Source organism: Etheostoma cragini, chromosome 11 (assembly GCF_013103735.1).
Source record: "Etheostoma cragini isolate CJK2018 chromosome 11, CSU_Ecrag_1.0, whole genome shotgun sequence".
NCBI lineage: Eukaryota > Metazoa > Chordata > Actinopteri > Perciformes > Percidae > Etheostoma > Etheostoma cragini.
In genome coordinates this window covers 10,478,469-10,491,527 of record NC_048417.1, presented here as the reverse complement: position 1 = coordinate 10,491,527, position 13,059 = coordinate 10,478,469, and the positions used below count along the sequence as shown (strand labels likewise).

The window sequence follows — 13,059 nt, the reverse complement described above, 5'->3', positions numbered from 1 at the left end:
GATGCACAGGTGTTTATGTGTGTTTTTCTGTCTAGATGCACAGGTTTTTCTGTGAAGCTACAGAGACCCCATTTACACTTAATTTACTTTGTGCATCTTGAATGTGATGGGGAAAAAAGCAAAGTATTAATGCAACCAGGAAGCTTTCAAAATGAATTTCCCACCCAATTGTATTCTAGCCAGATGTAGCCAGATGTTAAAAAGGTTTAAATGCATCTGGCTTTCCAAGACATATATACGTAACCTTTACTCCACCCAACTGTAACTACGTCAGAAGGTGGTCTGTGGAAGAGAGACTACACAATCTCTTCCTTGTGATCATGGCACTAAAGTAGCAGTGGAAAAGCTGCTCAGAATTTAAACATAATCATACTGAAGGCTCTGTGGTGGATAGTTGTTTGCCAGCTAGCTATCTGTTATTACCAACTGTTGAGTGTAACTTCCTACGTGCAGAAATGACTTTGGTATATTTGCCAATTACCAAACTTGAGTTGCATGTAGCCTGGAAAAACCCATGATCTGGCCAACGGAGACGCATGTGTGAATGGAAGTGTATTAAATCGCATCTGGATTTTAACTGGATACAAGATACTTGAAAGTGTAAATGGGACCATAGACTAAGATGTAATGGAAAATGGCTCATATTAGTGGTGGCTATCTTATTTGTTTGGTTCTATTCTGTGTATTGATTATGCTTGTCCCTGTCTCTTCAGGTCAGGTGTATCAGCAGTACCAGGCTCCAGGTGGATACCCGCCTCAGCAACCAGGTGCCCCACCTCAGCAACAACAGTACAATATGCAGTACTCTGGTAAGAGTGAAAATGGTCAAGATTCAAGAGGGAAAAAGGTAGCTGCTGTGTTGTAAAGGGGATTCTCTTTGCTCTCTCTCTGCAGGATACAGCACTCAGCCCGGTGCCCCTCAGCCTGGCCCACCACAGCCACAGCAGCAGCCGCAGCAGCAGTTTCAGAACTACGCGCCTCCCTCCTCCCAGGCTCCAGCCTCCGGTCCAGCTCCGGCTCCAGCTCCAGGTTTCCAGGGTGGCCAGCAGCAGCCCCATCCAACTCAGGGAGCCCAGCAGTATCAAGCAGGAGCCTTCCCTCCCCAAAACTATACATCCCAGGCCACCCAGCCTGCCAACTACAGCCTGCCGCCCAGCTCCCAGCCCGGTTCAGGGTACCAACCCCGCCCGGGATATACCCCGCCTCCAGGCAACACTGTCACCCCTCCACCAGGAGCTGCTAACCCGTACGCTCGCAACCGCCCCCCTTACGGCCAGGGCTACACTCAGCCAGGCCCTGGGTATCGGTAAAAAAGGATAGTGGATGTTACTAATCCTCATACACATCCCAAACCCTTACCCTGTGGGGCTCCAACTGTTTGGAGTGGGTGCAGTAAACATGGTTTACTGCTCTGCACCCTCCCCTTCCCCCCTTGACCCCCATACAAATATCAAGTCCAAATATGAAACGAGTAACCCCACCCGTCTGATGGTTATTGTTTGTATGCTGTCTTTTCAACACACCACTCTACTCTGGCCCCGGTGTATGTTTCTTATGTTATTTTCCCCTCTTCTACTGTCACATCACCAATGTTTAGTCTGCCTTTTTGTATCTGTAAAAAGGTAACCGGTCCGTATGCACACACCTGGGTGACCAAAACAGGCTGTTGCACAAACTGTTTATTGTTCTATTCATGGTAACGCTTTATGAGATCCCCATCCATATTTTGCATTTGTGTCTTACATGTTGATGACAGACATCTCAACCGCTTGTGTTGAGTTAACTCTGTATAGATGCATTTATAAGACCGTATCTAAATGAAAAGTTACCCTTTTGTCGTTTTATTTTGTCTTGTTTGTCTTTTGTTTTTTTGATTTTATCAATTTCACCACCATGTCGGTATTAATGATGTGACAATGAAACTGCCCCATGTTGGGAACACTAGCTAAGTAATGGCTTATGGGACAAGTAGATCCCAATGTCATAAATAAAGCTTCTTTTGTTCAGCTAATTATATCATCTCCAGTAAAGCTTGGTATTCCTTGGTATCTTATCACTTGTTTTTACTAATAAAGCAAATTCCACCCTCAAGTGAGATTAGTTGTTTATGTATAAACTGTAACATTTTTTTCTTGAACCTATTAAATGATTGAGACCCAGTTAAAGACTTTTATCTTTTGTTTTGATATTGCATTGCTCTTGGCTTGTGCATTGTTTTGCTTTCTTTCTCTTAACACTCTTTCTCACTTTGTGGTTTCTGAGTCTGTTAAGTTTGGCTTCTTTCTTTCTCTTCTCTTCCATCCAGATTTGGAAAACTCTAGTAATGCTGGTATTCCCATTTTGTTTTCCTGCCTGTGGGTTGTGGTTGGTTAGGACATGTGGCATGGGAGTATGTTGGTATTATATTTCAAAATGTCACTGAGTGGGAAGAATTTAGTGCATAGGGTTTACTAAAAATAATTTAGGGAAGTGTGTTTAGCATTGCTCTTCACCTAGTCTGTGCCAAACCGAAATCATTCTCTTTAGATGTTAATAGTCTGTCATATTGTTACAGTTGGCACAGTGAGAAATGTATTATGGTTAGCTAATGTCTACCTCTGGTCTTGACGTCCATCTTACATCCATCACCCTAATGTGTTTGATCCAATTCAGATCAAAATTTAAGCACAAAAACACAGACATTTGGGAAATGTGCTTAGTCTATTAGCTTTCATGCAAAGAGAGATTGATACTATTCTCATGTTTGTATGTATGAGTCCCTACTGGTTGCCTGGCAACTGGCCTTGATAGTTTTGCTTTGGCACAAAACCCCCAAAAAATGGCAAAATTATAATCATTACACTTTGGGGTTTTTCAGATTAAACAAATGAGATGTGTTTACTAGTGAGCTTTAGAGGAGCTGGTATACTGATTTAGTTGACAGCATGGCTAGCTGTTTTCCCTGTGTTTCCTGTTTTTGTGCTAAGCTAAGTTAGCTGGCTGCTAATAGTTACTTCAGAGAGTGCATATCTAATACAGTACATCCATGGTGCATATCAATCATCTCATCTGACTCTTGGCAAAAAAGAGAATTAACACAAAATCAATTCAAAATGTCTTACTTTACCTTAACATAAGTCATTTAAGTGAAATATAAACAAATATCAGTAAATATAAAAACAATTTATTGCTGAAAACATACATGGTGTACCAAAGACAACCGTAGTCATGACAGATATGGAAGAAACCTAACAATTTCTTTCTAATGATTTATAGCTTTATGTACACTTTGTTGTAGGTTTGAAATCCAAAACATAATTTATGTCATTTCCACATTGAAGCTCAGTTTTTTTATTTTTATATATATTTTATTATTTCATAAAATATATGACAAGTCTGCACAAGCATTAAAAATACATTAATCTTTCCAAGTGACCCCATAGAAACACTCAAGCTTTGTTTTTCTTATAATAAATCCACAATTTGGCTAAAAGCTGCTTTATCTTGTACCTAAAATGTATCAAACTATATGATCCCTGGTATACATACTGTATTTCACACCATATACATATATAAACAAAGGTTTAATACTGTGCAAACCGCGACTGCTAATAATCCCTTAGGGCTAGCAGAAGGTCAATTCTGCATGTCTGTGTGTACTTGTATTTTACATACAATGAAAGTACGATTAGCACCTTTCTGCATACAAATGACACAATTTGTGTTTGAAATGAAAGTATTGTGAATGAGTTTTGCTTTCTCATCTCAAAAGCCCGAGCACACACAGAATATTCAATAGCAATCCCCTTTGATAAATAATATCATACAAGTTATTACACTTTGGGAGCCAGCTTCCCAACATTTTCTCTGTGATTACTGCATATTCAACACTCAAACCCCTGCATTTCTTTGCTGAATGCATTTTTGATAAATAGAGAAATTGAGACCAATGGTACAAATGCACTCAATAGAATTTGGGACATCTAATAATCCTACATACCTGGAAGAATAGGTTGAGTTCAAAGAGACAAACCCATGGTGTGTGCTATGGCACAGTGTCCATGGTAACACGAAAGAAAGGCCAACCTCCCTTTAGGCCTAGTGAGACATCTTCTTCTTCCTCCCGACCAAGAAAGTTGTCCTTCCTGGACAGCCCTGTGGGGTCTTACCACTTTCCAGGGATTGGTGTGCCACACTCGTACCAACCTACGTAAGTAACATGTGACTTCCCTCCAATCTCTCCAAAGTTGACAGGTTCCTGTCTCATCGCTCTATAAAATCCTGGTACAAGGACACAGAAGAGGGATAAGAGTCTATATAATAAAGATTTAATATGATCCGTTAATGGTTATAGCTAACCATACCTGGCCTGCTTGGTAGCTGGTCAGCAAACATCTGGGTGCCGGTCCGTCCATCCAGAAAGGAGTCTACAAACTGACAATGGTCCTCACCGTGCCCCGTCTGATCTCCAATGTTGTAAAACTTCCCTGCGTGGAATACAGAGGAAGCTATGAAAAAAATCCATCTTTAATCTGAGAGTTTATATTGACACAAAATTGAACTGGTCAGAAAATGGTTATCCTGAGTTTTATTCTCAGGACACTTAAGTAGTGCTAGGTGACTAGGAATCTTTTAAATGTTTAATTGGCCGGGGTTTTGTCTCATGCTGTTGTGGATTGATTTTAAAGCATTATTGCCAATGACAGGAACAGGCCATAAACAAGTCTAAAATGGCATAGTATGTCATGACAATGACATAGTATGTGATAAGAATGTTGTAAAAAATGTCATACAATGTCAAAATACATGCCATAAAAAGTCATAAAATAATTGTCTGTATAGAATGTCATGAGAATGTCCTAGAAAATGTCATAATACACTATGCCAAAGAAATGTAATTAAAATGTGGCACAATAGTAACACATGACATGAGAACGTTGTAAAAAAATGTCATAGTAAAGTATGCCAAAAAAATTCTTAAAAATGTTGCAGGACATTACAAAGTAACAAACTGTCATAGTATAGTACGTCATAAAAATGTCATAGTACAGTATCTCATGAAAATATCCTAAACAAATATCATTAAAATGTCATAAAAGTCACAGTATAGTATGTCATAAAATGTCATAAAAATTCCATAGTACATACAGTATGTCATAAAAAGGCCATAAAATAATATAGCACAGTATGCCATATAAAATGTAATAAAATTTCTTCCTTATAAGAATTTCATAAAAATGCATATAGTATGCCATGAAAAGTCATAACATGTCTTCCTTATAAGAATTTTGTAACCATGTCATATAGTATATAGTATATAGTAGTAAAAAGTCATAGAATAGTATGCCATAAAAAGTCATAGTATAGTATGATAAAAATGTCATAGTATGTCATGAAAATATATTATAATGTAATATAAAATATAAATGTCATAAAGATTTCATTGAAATGTCATTGTATGTCATAGAAAAGTATGCCATAAAAAGTCATAGTAAAGTATGCCATAAAAATGTCATAGTATGTCATGAAAATATAACATTATGTAGTATAAAATATAAATTTCATAAAGATTTCATTCAAATGTCATAGTATGTCATAGAAAGGTGTGCCATAAAAAGTCATAAAAAGTCATAGTATAGTATGCCATAAAAATGTCATGGTATGTCGTCAAAAAATATAATGTAATGTAATATGTAACATAAAATATAAATGTCATAGAGATTTAATTCAAATGTCATTCAAATGTTATAGTATGTGATGAGAATGTGAAAAAAAATTAATAGTATAGTATGCAATAAAAAGTCTTAAAATGTCTTCCTTATAAGAATGTTGTAACAATGTCATATAGTATGCCACAAAAAGTCATAAAAATATCATAGTATAGTATGTCATCAAAAAGTCATAGAATAGTATGCCATAAAAAGTCATAGTATAGTATGCCATAAAAATGTCATAGTATGTCATGAAATAGTATGACATATAATATCATGTATTATAAAATATAAATTCCATAAAGATTTCATTCAAATGTCATAGTATGTCATAGAATAATAAAAATTCATAAAAGGTCATAGTATAGTATACCATAAAAATGTCATAGTTTGTCATGAAAATATAATATAATGTAATATGTAATATAAAATATAAATGTCAAAAAGATTTAATTCAAATGTCATAGTAAAGTATGCCATAAAACGTCATAGTAAATTAAAATGGCTTAGAGTAGTGTAATAAAGTCATAAAAGTCATAGTATACTCTGTTATAAAAAAGCCATAACATATAGTATAGTATGTTATAATAATTGTAAAATGTTATGATATACTGTAGTTTGTCATAAAAGCCATAGTGTAGTATGAAAATGTTATAAAACATCATAGTATCATATTCCACAACAAATGTAATAAAAAATATAGTTTGCCATAAAAATGTCATAGTATACTATGTCATAAAACGTCAGTATAGTATGTCCTATAAAATTCATTATAATGCCATAAATGTCAGTATAGTACGTCATAAAAAAAGTCATACAAATGTCATAAACTGTCGTAGCATACTATGTCATAAAATGTTGCAAAAATGTCACAATAAAGTATGTCATGAAAATGCTAAAGTTTAGTATGCCATAAACATTTCATAAAAATGCCATAGCATAGTCTATCATAAAACATTATAGTTTAATGTAGCATAAAAAGTCATAGTATACTATGTTATAATAGTTAATAATAGTAGTAAAATGTCATGATATACTGTAATTTTTCATAAGTTTGTGAAATGGTCACGTTATTTAATCTATTGATTGTGTACAGGTCACGTTAATGTCTTTGTTTTTGTGTGTTGACTACAAATGTTGAAGCAATGTATTTCAATGGGAAGCCTATTTCGTGATCACAGAATGATTATGCTAACAAGTAGTATTGAAAAGCCAAAAATCCAGGCAGGGAGGTCGGTGAATAAAACAACACAGGACTTTCACCCTGGAGACCAGGGATCGTGTCCCACGTGTTGCAGTTCCTTTCCCGGTTCTTTTTTTCCTAACCACAACTGTCCCGTTGTTGTGCCGGTGTGTGGTGTTTCATTTCCCCGTTGTTGTGTCCCCCAGAGACCGCAAATCATGTCCCGGCACAAGTTGTTGTCACCGTCCCTGCTTGTGGTGTTTCATTTCCCTATTGTTGCATTCCCCAGAGCAGCCCGGTGTCATGGCAGTTTGTGAAATGGTCACATTTGAAAATCGTGACATGTACACGCAATAAACAAGAAAACGAGAAAATCGTGACATGTACACGTATCAGTGCATCAAATTAACGTGACCATTTCACAAACTAGTGTGAGACGGGGTTGAAAAAGTCATAGTGTAGTATGTCATGAAAATGTTATAAAATGTCATAATATAATATAATATTCCAAATGTAATAAAACAATTATAGTATAGTATGCCATAAAAATTTCACAAAAAGTCAAACTTTCATTAAACATTATATAGTATATTATAAACATGTCACGTTATACATGTTTTCTAGGATATTGGTTGTAGAAGTTTAATTTCATATTTACTGCATGTTTTACTGGTCCACTTTTCATTTGGCATAGTATTTACAGTAAATTCCAACAGGCTGGGCTTAAGTAGAGCATTCCCCTCTTAGTGTTGTCATGCATCACTTATGTTTGGCCTTTTATTTATTTATTAATACACTGTATTAAAAACATTGCTTTTAATTTAGTGGCTAGGTGGCTAATGTCCTCTTGGAATACGTGTTGCTACTGTTGTGGCAATACATTTTCTTATATAATCTGGGGAATCAAGATCTTCAAATTTAGCCCTATTAAGATTACATAACTCCAAATGTATTAACGGACAGGCAGTTAATCCTGAACCACACGATAATTTGTTGGGGTTTAAGCAAACCCCAATAATATAAATCAAGAACTGCATGTTCCTCTCTGTTTGAGGCCAATTTTAAACCATTATAATAATGGAAAATACTGTATGCACTGTTGTCCAACTAAAACAAGTAGGTTTCCACAGAACTGACATTATGGAGATGCAATGTTTTTGAAAAAGATTTATAATTTGCTGATGGCCCCTGGATTCCCTAAACAGCAGTTTAATTCACTAATATTTCCGTATATAATTACCATTCAGAGAGTCACTCAGGTAAATCTTGTATCTCAAGGAGTTGCAGAGCTGAATGCCGACAAATTTCCGGTACCAAGTTCTTTTCACATACTGCTTTCCGTTGCATTCAGAGTAGTCATCGGATTTGAATGGAAACTGAGTCCAGATGGCATCTTTGCCTGTGCAAAAGGAAAAGGCTTTTGTTTTTGCGTTTGTTATCTGTACAAATAAGAAGCAAAAACCAATGAAGCTTAAAGCTTAATTTTGCTGGAACACACTGTAAGACAATATTCACCTGAAACATGTTCGCTCACTCGTGGATCCGCTACATAAGAAAAAGTTGCAACGAATAACGTCATCAAAAAAACTTAGAATAAACAGAGTCATAAGACATCTTCAGACATTACGCTAGACCCAGACTTGTATCAGAGCCCGTTTGGCATAGTATTTACAGTAAACCCCAACAGGCTGGTCATAAGTACAGCATTCCCCTCTTAGTGTTGTTATTGTGAGTTTAAAAACACAGCATTTGAACAACCCAGGGCTGCACTTTACCTGCTTTACGATTAAAGCAACTTTAGTTTTGTTCAGAGTTCTCCAGTCCAGGTGGATGATATGCCTCCGTTAGAAATGAGCCTCGGAGGACATCTGGTGTGCTAACAAGATCCTTGAGTCTTAATCAATCAGACCCCAGTGCCATGTTGAAGTCATTATACTAACAACTGCTTAATGGCCCACATTCTGAGATTCAAAGCCATGCTAATCACTGCCTAATGATTAGGAACGTATACACAGTGGCATTAACATGCAACTAGTAAGAGTCTTCTGTCAGCGCAAACACATAAGTTTTTTTTCAAGAGTTTCACCTATATGACTTTGTTGGATAATATGTTTTGTAAAACTTGCCTGATTCTGTGCTAAAAGACACAGGATCACTGGATGGTCCTGTTCCCAGCTCATTCTTTGGTGTTACTGTGAATTCATAACTGAAATAAAATAGAAGAAAAGAGAATAAAAGGCATAATCCACACTTTGAGAAGTTTTCAATCTAAATTCCTCTCAACCTCCGGAACTGGGATGCATAATATTTTTATGTCTTTGACAAATAAGAATGGGTCACACACACACACACACACACACACACACGATGGTTCTTCCATCTGCTGCATTCAGATGTCCTGGCAATAGCTGGGCCAGCAAACCCAGCCTAGGGGAGGGTTCTGGTGAGTTTTGAGACTCCAGATGCTGAGATCTAATTAAAAACTCAGTGAACCTCTCCACCCAGATTTCCTCAGCTCTGGCCAATTTGTATTTGCAAAACTAAACATAATTTACTATAAGAAGTACTAGTCAACCTGAACATACATTTAAAAGCAGCACACTAGTAGACCTTTTTCCCGGCAGACATGTTGACATGTCATAGTAGGAAAAGCACAGGTGGTTTTGTTATGGTTTTGTATTCAAAATCCTTAATGAGGGCTGCATTTCACTTAGGAGAGGCCCTGGTATTGTGCACGCTGACTTATTGAAATAACTTACTGGGACACTTGACGGAATTGTGCCATCGTTAAGGTTATCATTTTGGCTGTGCTTTTCCCACCATGACAAAAAGTCTGCTGTGAAAAAGGTCCATAGCCTTCCAGTGCCATTTAAAACTTTTTTTAATGAGATCTACAATGAACCTTACTAATGTAATCAGCCAGCAGTTCAAGTATAGAGTATTTGTTAAAGGTGCCCCATGGAGGTTTCTTATAAACAAACAAAAGTAATATGTACATTCAGTGTTACTACCCAACACATTGTGTGTATTCTTGAGTTCTAACAAGCATTTTGTTCCTTATAAAACACTTGCAAAGCCAACTGTTCTTAAAACTGATGAATGAAACCCGCATTGTTTACATCCCTGTTTACTAGCAAGATCTCTTCTTCTTTATTGCCTTTGTTGGTGCATTAGTGTCTTTCCTGTTGAATAGTGAGACGCCGATCAAAGGAATGTATATCGTTTCACATGCATGCATGCGTGTCCTCCTTTGGTGTGTGCACGAGACAAACAGAGACCCGCTCATAGAAAAACTGCTTCATAGGGGCATGTTGCATCTCATAATTTATTAACTGTGCATAATGTAATAACTCTGCATAACTTAAATGTAATAAGCGCTCATATTGTAATAGCCAGCACATAATGTAAGAAATGCTTGTTTTCCTATAGCATAGGAACCCTTCTAGTTTTACACACACATTGACACATGTCACAGTTTCACAAAACTGTTATTACTTTATGCCCTCAGGGTTTTCTTACAGTATGTGCTGATTATTACTTTATGGGCTTTTATCACATTTTTACCAGTTCTTACATTATGAGTTGCCATGGGGTGCCCTGGTAACTCACCTGGTAGTGTGCATGCATCAAGGCTGAGTCCTTACCATAGTGACCCTGGTTTGATTCAAGCCTGGCCCCTTTGCTGTATGTCAACTCCTCTCTATCACCCCCCTTTCATGTCTTTCTCTAAGCTATCACTATCCAATAAAGCAGAGATGCTGGGGAAAAAGAAAGGCAAACTGGCTGTCTGACGTAATAATGTCTGAGTCATATACCTGCTCTCTGGCTTAAGATTCTCCACGGCTGTGTGTGTCTGGTTGGTGGTCAGTACGGACACCTCCTCTCCATTTGGTCCTTTAGTCGTGGATACAACTTCATACTCTAATGAAAGGAGCACAAATATCAGTGTGCTTTTGATAACACAGATTTTACATTTCAACTGTGAACAGCTCCAAATTGCACAACCTCATAAATTTGTGACCATTAAATCTGAGAGTTCACCATGATGAGATATTTTAATGAGAAAGATGTGAGAACAGTATATGAGGTTTGGGGTTAAGGTGTGAAAAGCGAGCAAAGAAACATGACTCACCTGTTACCTCTGTATAATAATGCTATACAGGGTTTGTATCTTAGCTTTACTAATGGGTACAAAGACTGACTGAAGGCATTTGGCAAACTGAGAGCGTAGCTGAATAAGTCTTTCATCCCCAGTGCTGTCCCCTTTTCTTAAATATTAGCTAAGTTTATTAGTATTTATCGTACCTCTGGTTTCGTTGTCAGATTTCTGCCAGTCAAGAATGACAAAAGATGGGCAGCCCTCCACGGTAACCACAGTAAGGTTGGAGGGAGGTATACGGGGAGGAGCGGTTACATTCTGATCAATTCCCTCCTCGTCAGGGAAGTAAGAGAGGGAGGAGGTGATGGAGCACGGCTCGGATGGCTTCTTATCGGTCTTGTAGATCACATGGGGAGCTGTAGACGTGCACAATAAAAATGGCAAGTATTCATTTATGCACAGAGTGAGCGAGCTGATGATTTCAGTGATGAAGCTTTTAAAAACTGCAGCGGAGATGTAAAACAGCCATTAAGAAGTCTTACCCACAAAGCGCTTCTTGCCCATGGCGTCTACCTCTGACGCAGGCAAGGGCCGAAATATGGAGGAGTTTTCATTTATGTCAAAACGGGTTGCTGAATAGCGAAAAAGAAGAAAGGAGATACACACACATCAAACATTAGCTTGATGTGCCAGCAGTCCCTGGAAGCTCTCTCTGTCCTCATTTTTTACAGCTCTGGGACAGGTCAACGACCGGCCAGCCCTGCACCTGCTTTGGCCTGTGCTTGGGCTCTTTGTCTGCCTCTTAATATTCCTTTCATTCCTACTACCTTACCGCAAGCTGCATCACCAACATCCCTTATTATTAAGTGCATCATGGACTCAAATTCTCAAGACATTTTCAATCACATTTTCTTACACTCGTGGAGGTAGGCAATTTGAATTTCTAACATTTACGGAAATACTCATTTGCCTTCAGGTATGAAAGCAGTTGTGACTATGAGACATACATTTCCCCCTAAGACACATTAAAGTTGTGTTACTCGTACTGTTTACTGCCGGGGCAGAGGTGGTTGTCTGCTGCTGTCTGCGCTCTTGCTTGGGCTTGGCTGTGACTGGAGGGAATGGCTTCAAGATGGACTCCTTTTCTCCTTGTTTTAGGTCCATGGGTTTATCTGAGGACAGAGAGCAGTAAGAGGAGGAGAATAGATCAGTTCTTCACCCTCATCATATGACTCATAGTCATACACAGTTGTGATCCATCTGCTCTGGCCATCCTCACTGAAAAACTCAGTGGCCTTTTCCTGGCTGCTGAAAGATCAGAGATTGCTTGTTGAGTAATATCTCTTGTGCTCTTTAAAGAGGAAAAAGGTCCGCCAGGATACATCTGCTGAGACCAAAGATGCCCAGATGGTCAGAAGCATAACCATACACACACACACTTTGTGCACATAACTACACTAATGTGAGGACAGAGGGATCAGTGTGAAAGTCCAGAAAAAAGCCAAGAAAGCCTTAGCATTGCAGCCGAGACTTACTTGGCCTTGTGGAAAAATGTGTACTGGAACTAAAGCTGAATAAATCAGATTCATGTGGGAGTGATAAACAAACAAGAGTGCATTCACGCTAGCAAGGCTATAAACATGGAGTATAGCTTAATCAGGCAACAAAACAACATGTAAAACTTGGTATGGACAGGTTTTAGGGCTGAAAGGGAAAAAAAGTGATGCTCATTAAGTAATCATGTCAAAAGACGTCAAGTCATTAAAATAAGCTTATTTTGATTCAATTGCACTTTCAATGTTCTGATTTGTGATTGGCAAAAATGTGCAGATAGCCATATGTTTTATACGTCCATGATATACCCGAATAACCTATATGAGAACGCTCTCATATTATACATCACACGCCAGTTACGGTGGCCATTTTTGTAGGTTTACCCACTAACATTGTTGTGAAAACACAATAAGTATATAACTAAATGTACACTTCCTGCATTACAGCATTACTTCAAATATAGTTACTCTTCTATTAAACTAGTATTGACATGAAATAAAGCAATAACACATTGAGATTATTCAACAAAGCAC

General features: G+C 37.7%; 2 protein-coding genes across 10 annotated transcripts in view; one reads left to right on the top strand and one right to left on the bottom strand.

The window, feature by feature from the left end:
* Positions 1-2,159, top strand: part of tfg (trafficking from ER to golgi regulator) — a 16,036-nt gene extending 13,877 nt beyond the window's left edge. For all 4 annotated transcript variants that reach the window (XM_034885406.1, XM_034885404.1, XM_034885405.1 and 1 more), the window contains 2 exons: positions 714-809; positions 895-2,159. In XM_034885406.1, coding sequence (XP_034741297.1) covers positions 714-809; positions 895-1,310 — 512 coding nt within the window. In that variant the 3' untranslated portion in view covers positions 1,311-2,159. The remainder of the gene's footprint in view (positions 1-713; positions 810-894) is intronic.
* Positions 2,160-3,141: 982 nt separating this feature from the next.
* LOC117952828 (target of Nesh-SH3) overlaps positions 3,142-13,059 on the bottom strand; it is a 31,843-nt gene continuing 21,925 nt past the window's right edge. For all 6 annotated transcript variants that reach the window (XM_034885390.1, XM_034885392.1, XM_034885389.1 and 3 more), the window contains 9 exons: positions 12,019-12,144; positions 11,515-11,604; positions 11,179-11,388; positions 10,689-10,794; positions 9,000-9,079; positions 8,389-8,418; positions 8,114-8,272; positions 4,344-4,466; positions 3,142-4,260 (listed from right to left, as the gene is read on the bottom strand). In XM_034885390.1, coding sequence (XP_034741281.1) covers positions 4,145-4,260; positions 4,344-4,466; positions 8,114-8,272; positions 8,389-8,418; positions 9,000-9,079; positions 10,689-10,794; positions 11,179-11,388; positions 11,515-11,604; positions 12,019-12,144 — 1,040 coding nt within the window. In that variant the 3' untranslated portion in view covers positions 3,142-4,144. The remainder of the gene's footprint in view (positions 4,261-4,343; positions 4,467-8,113; positions 8,273-8,388; positions 8,419-8,999; positions 9,080-10,688; positions 10,795-11,178; positions 11,389-11,514; positions 11,605-12,018; positions 12,145-13,059) is intronic.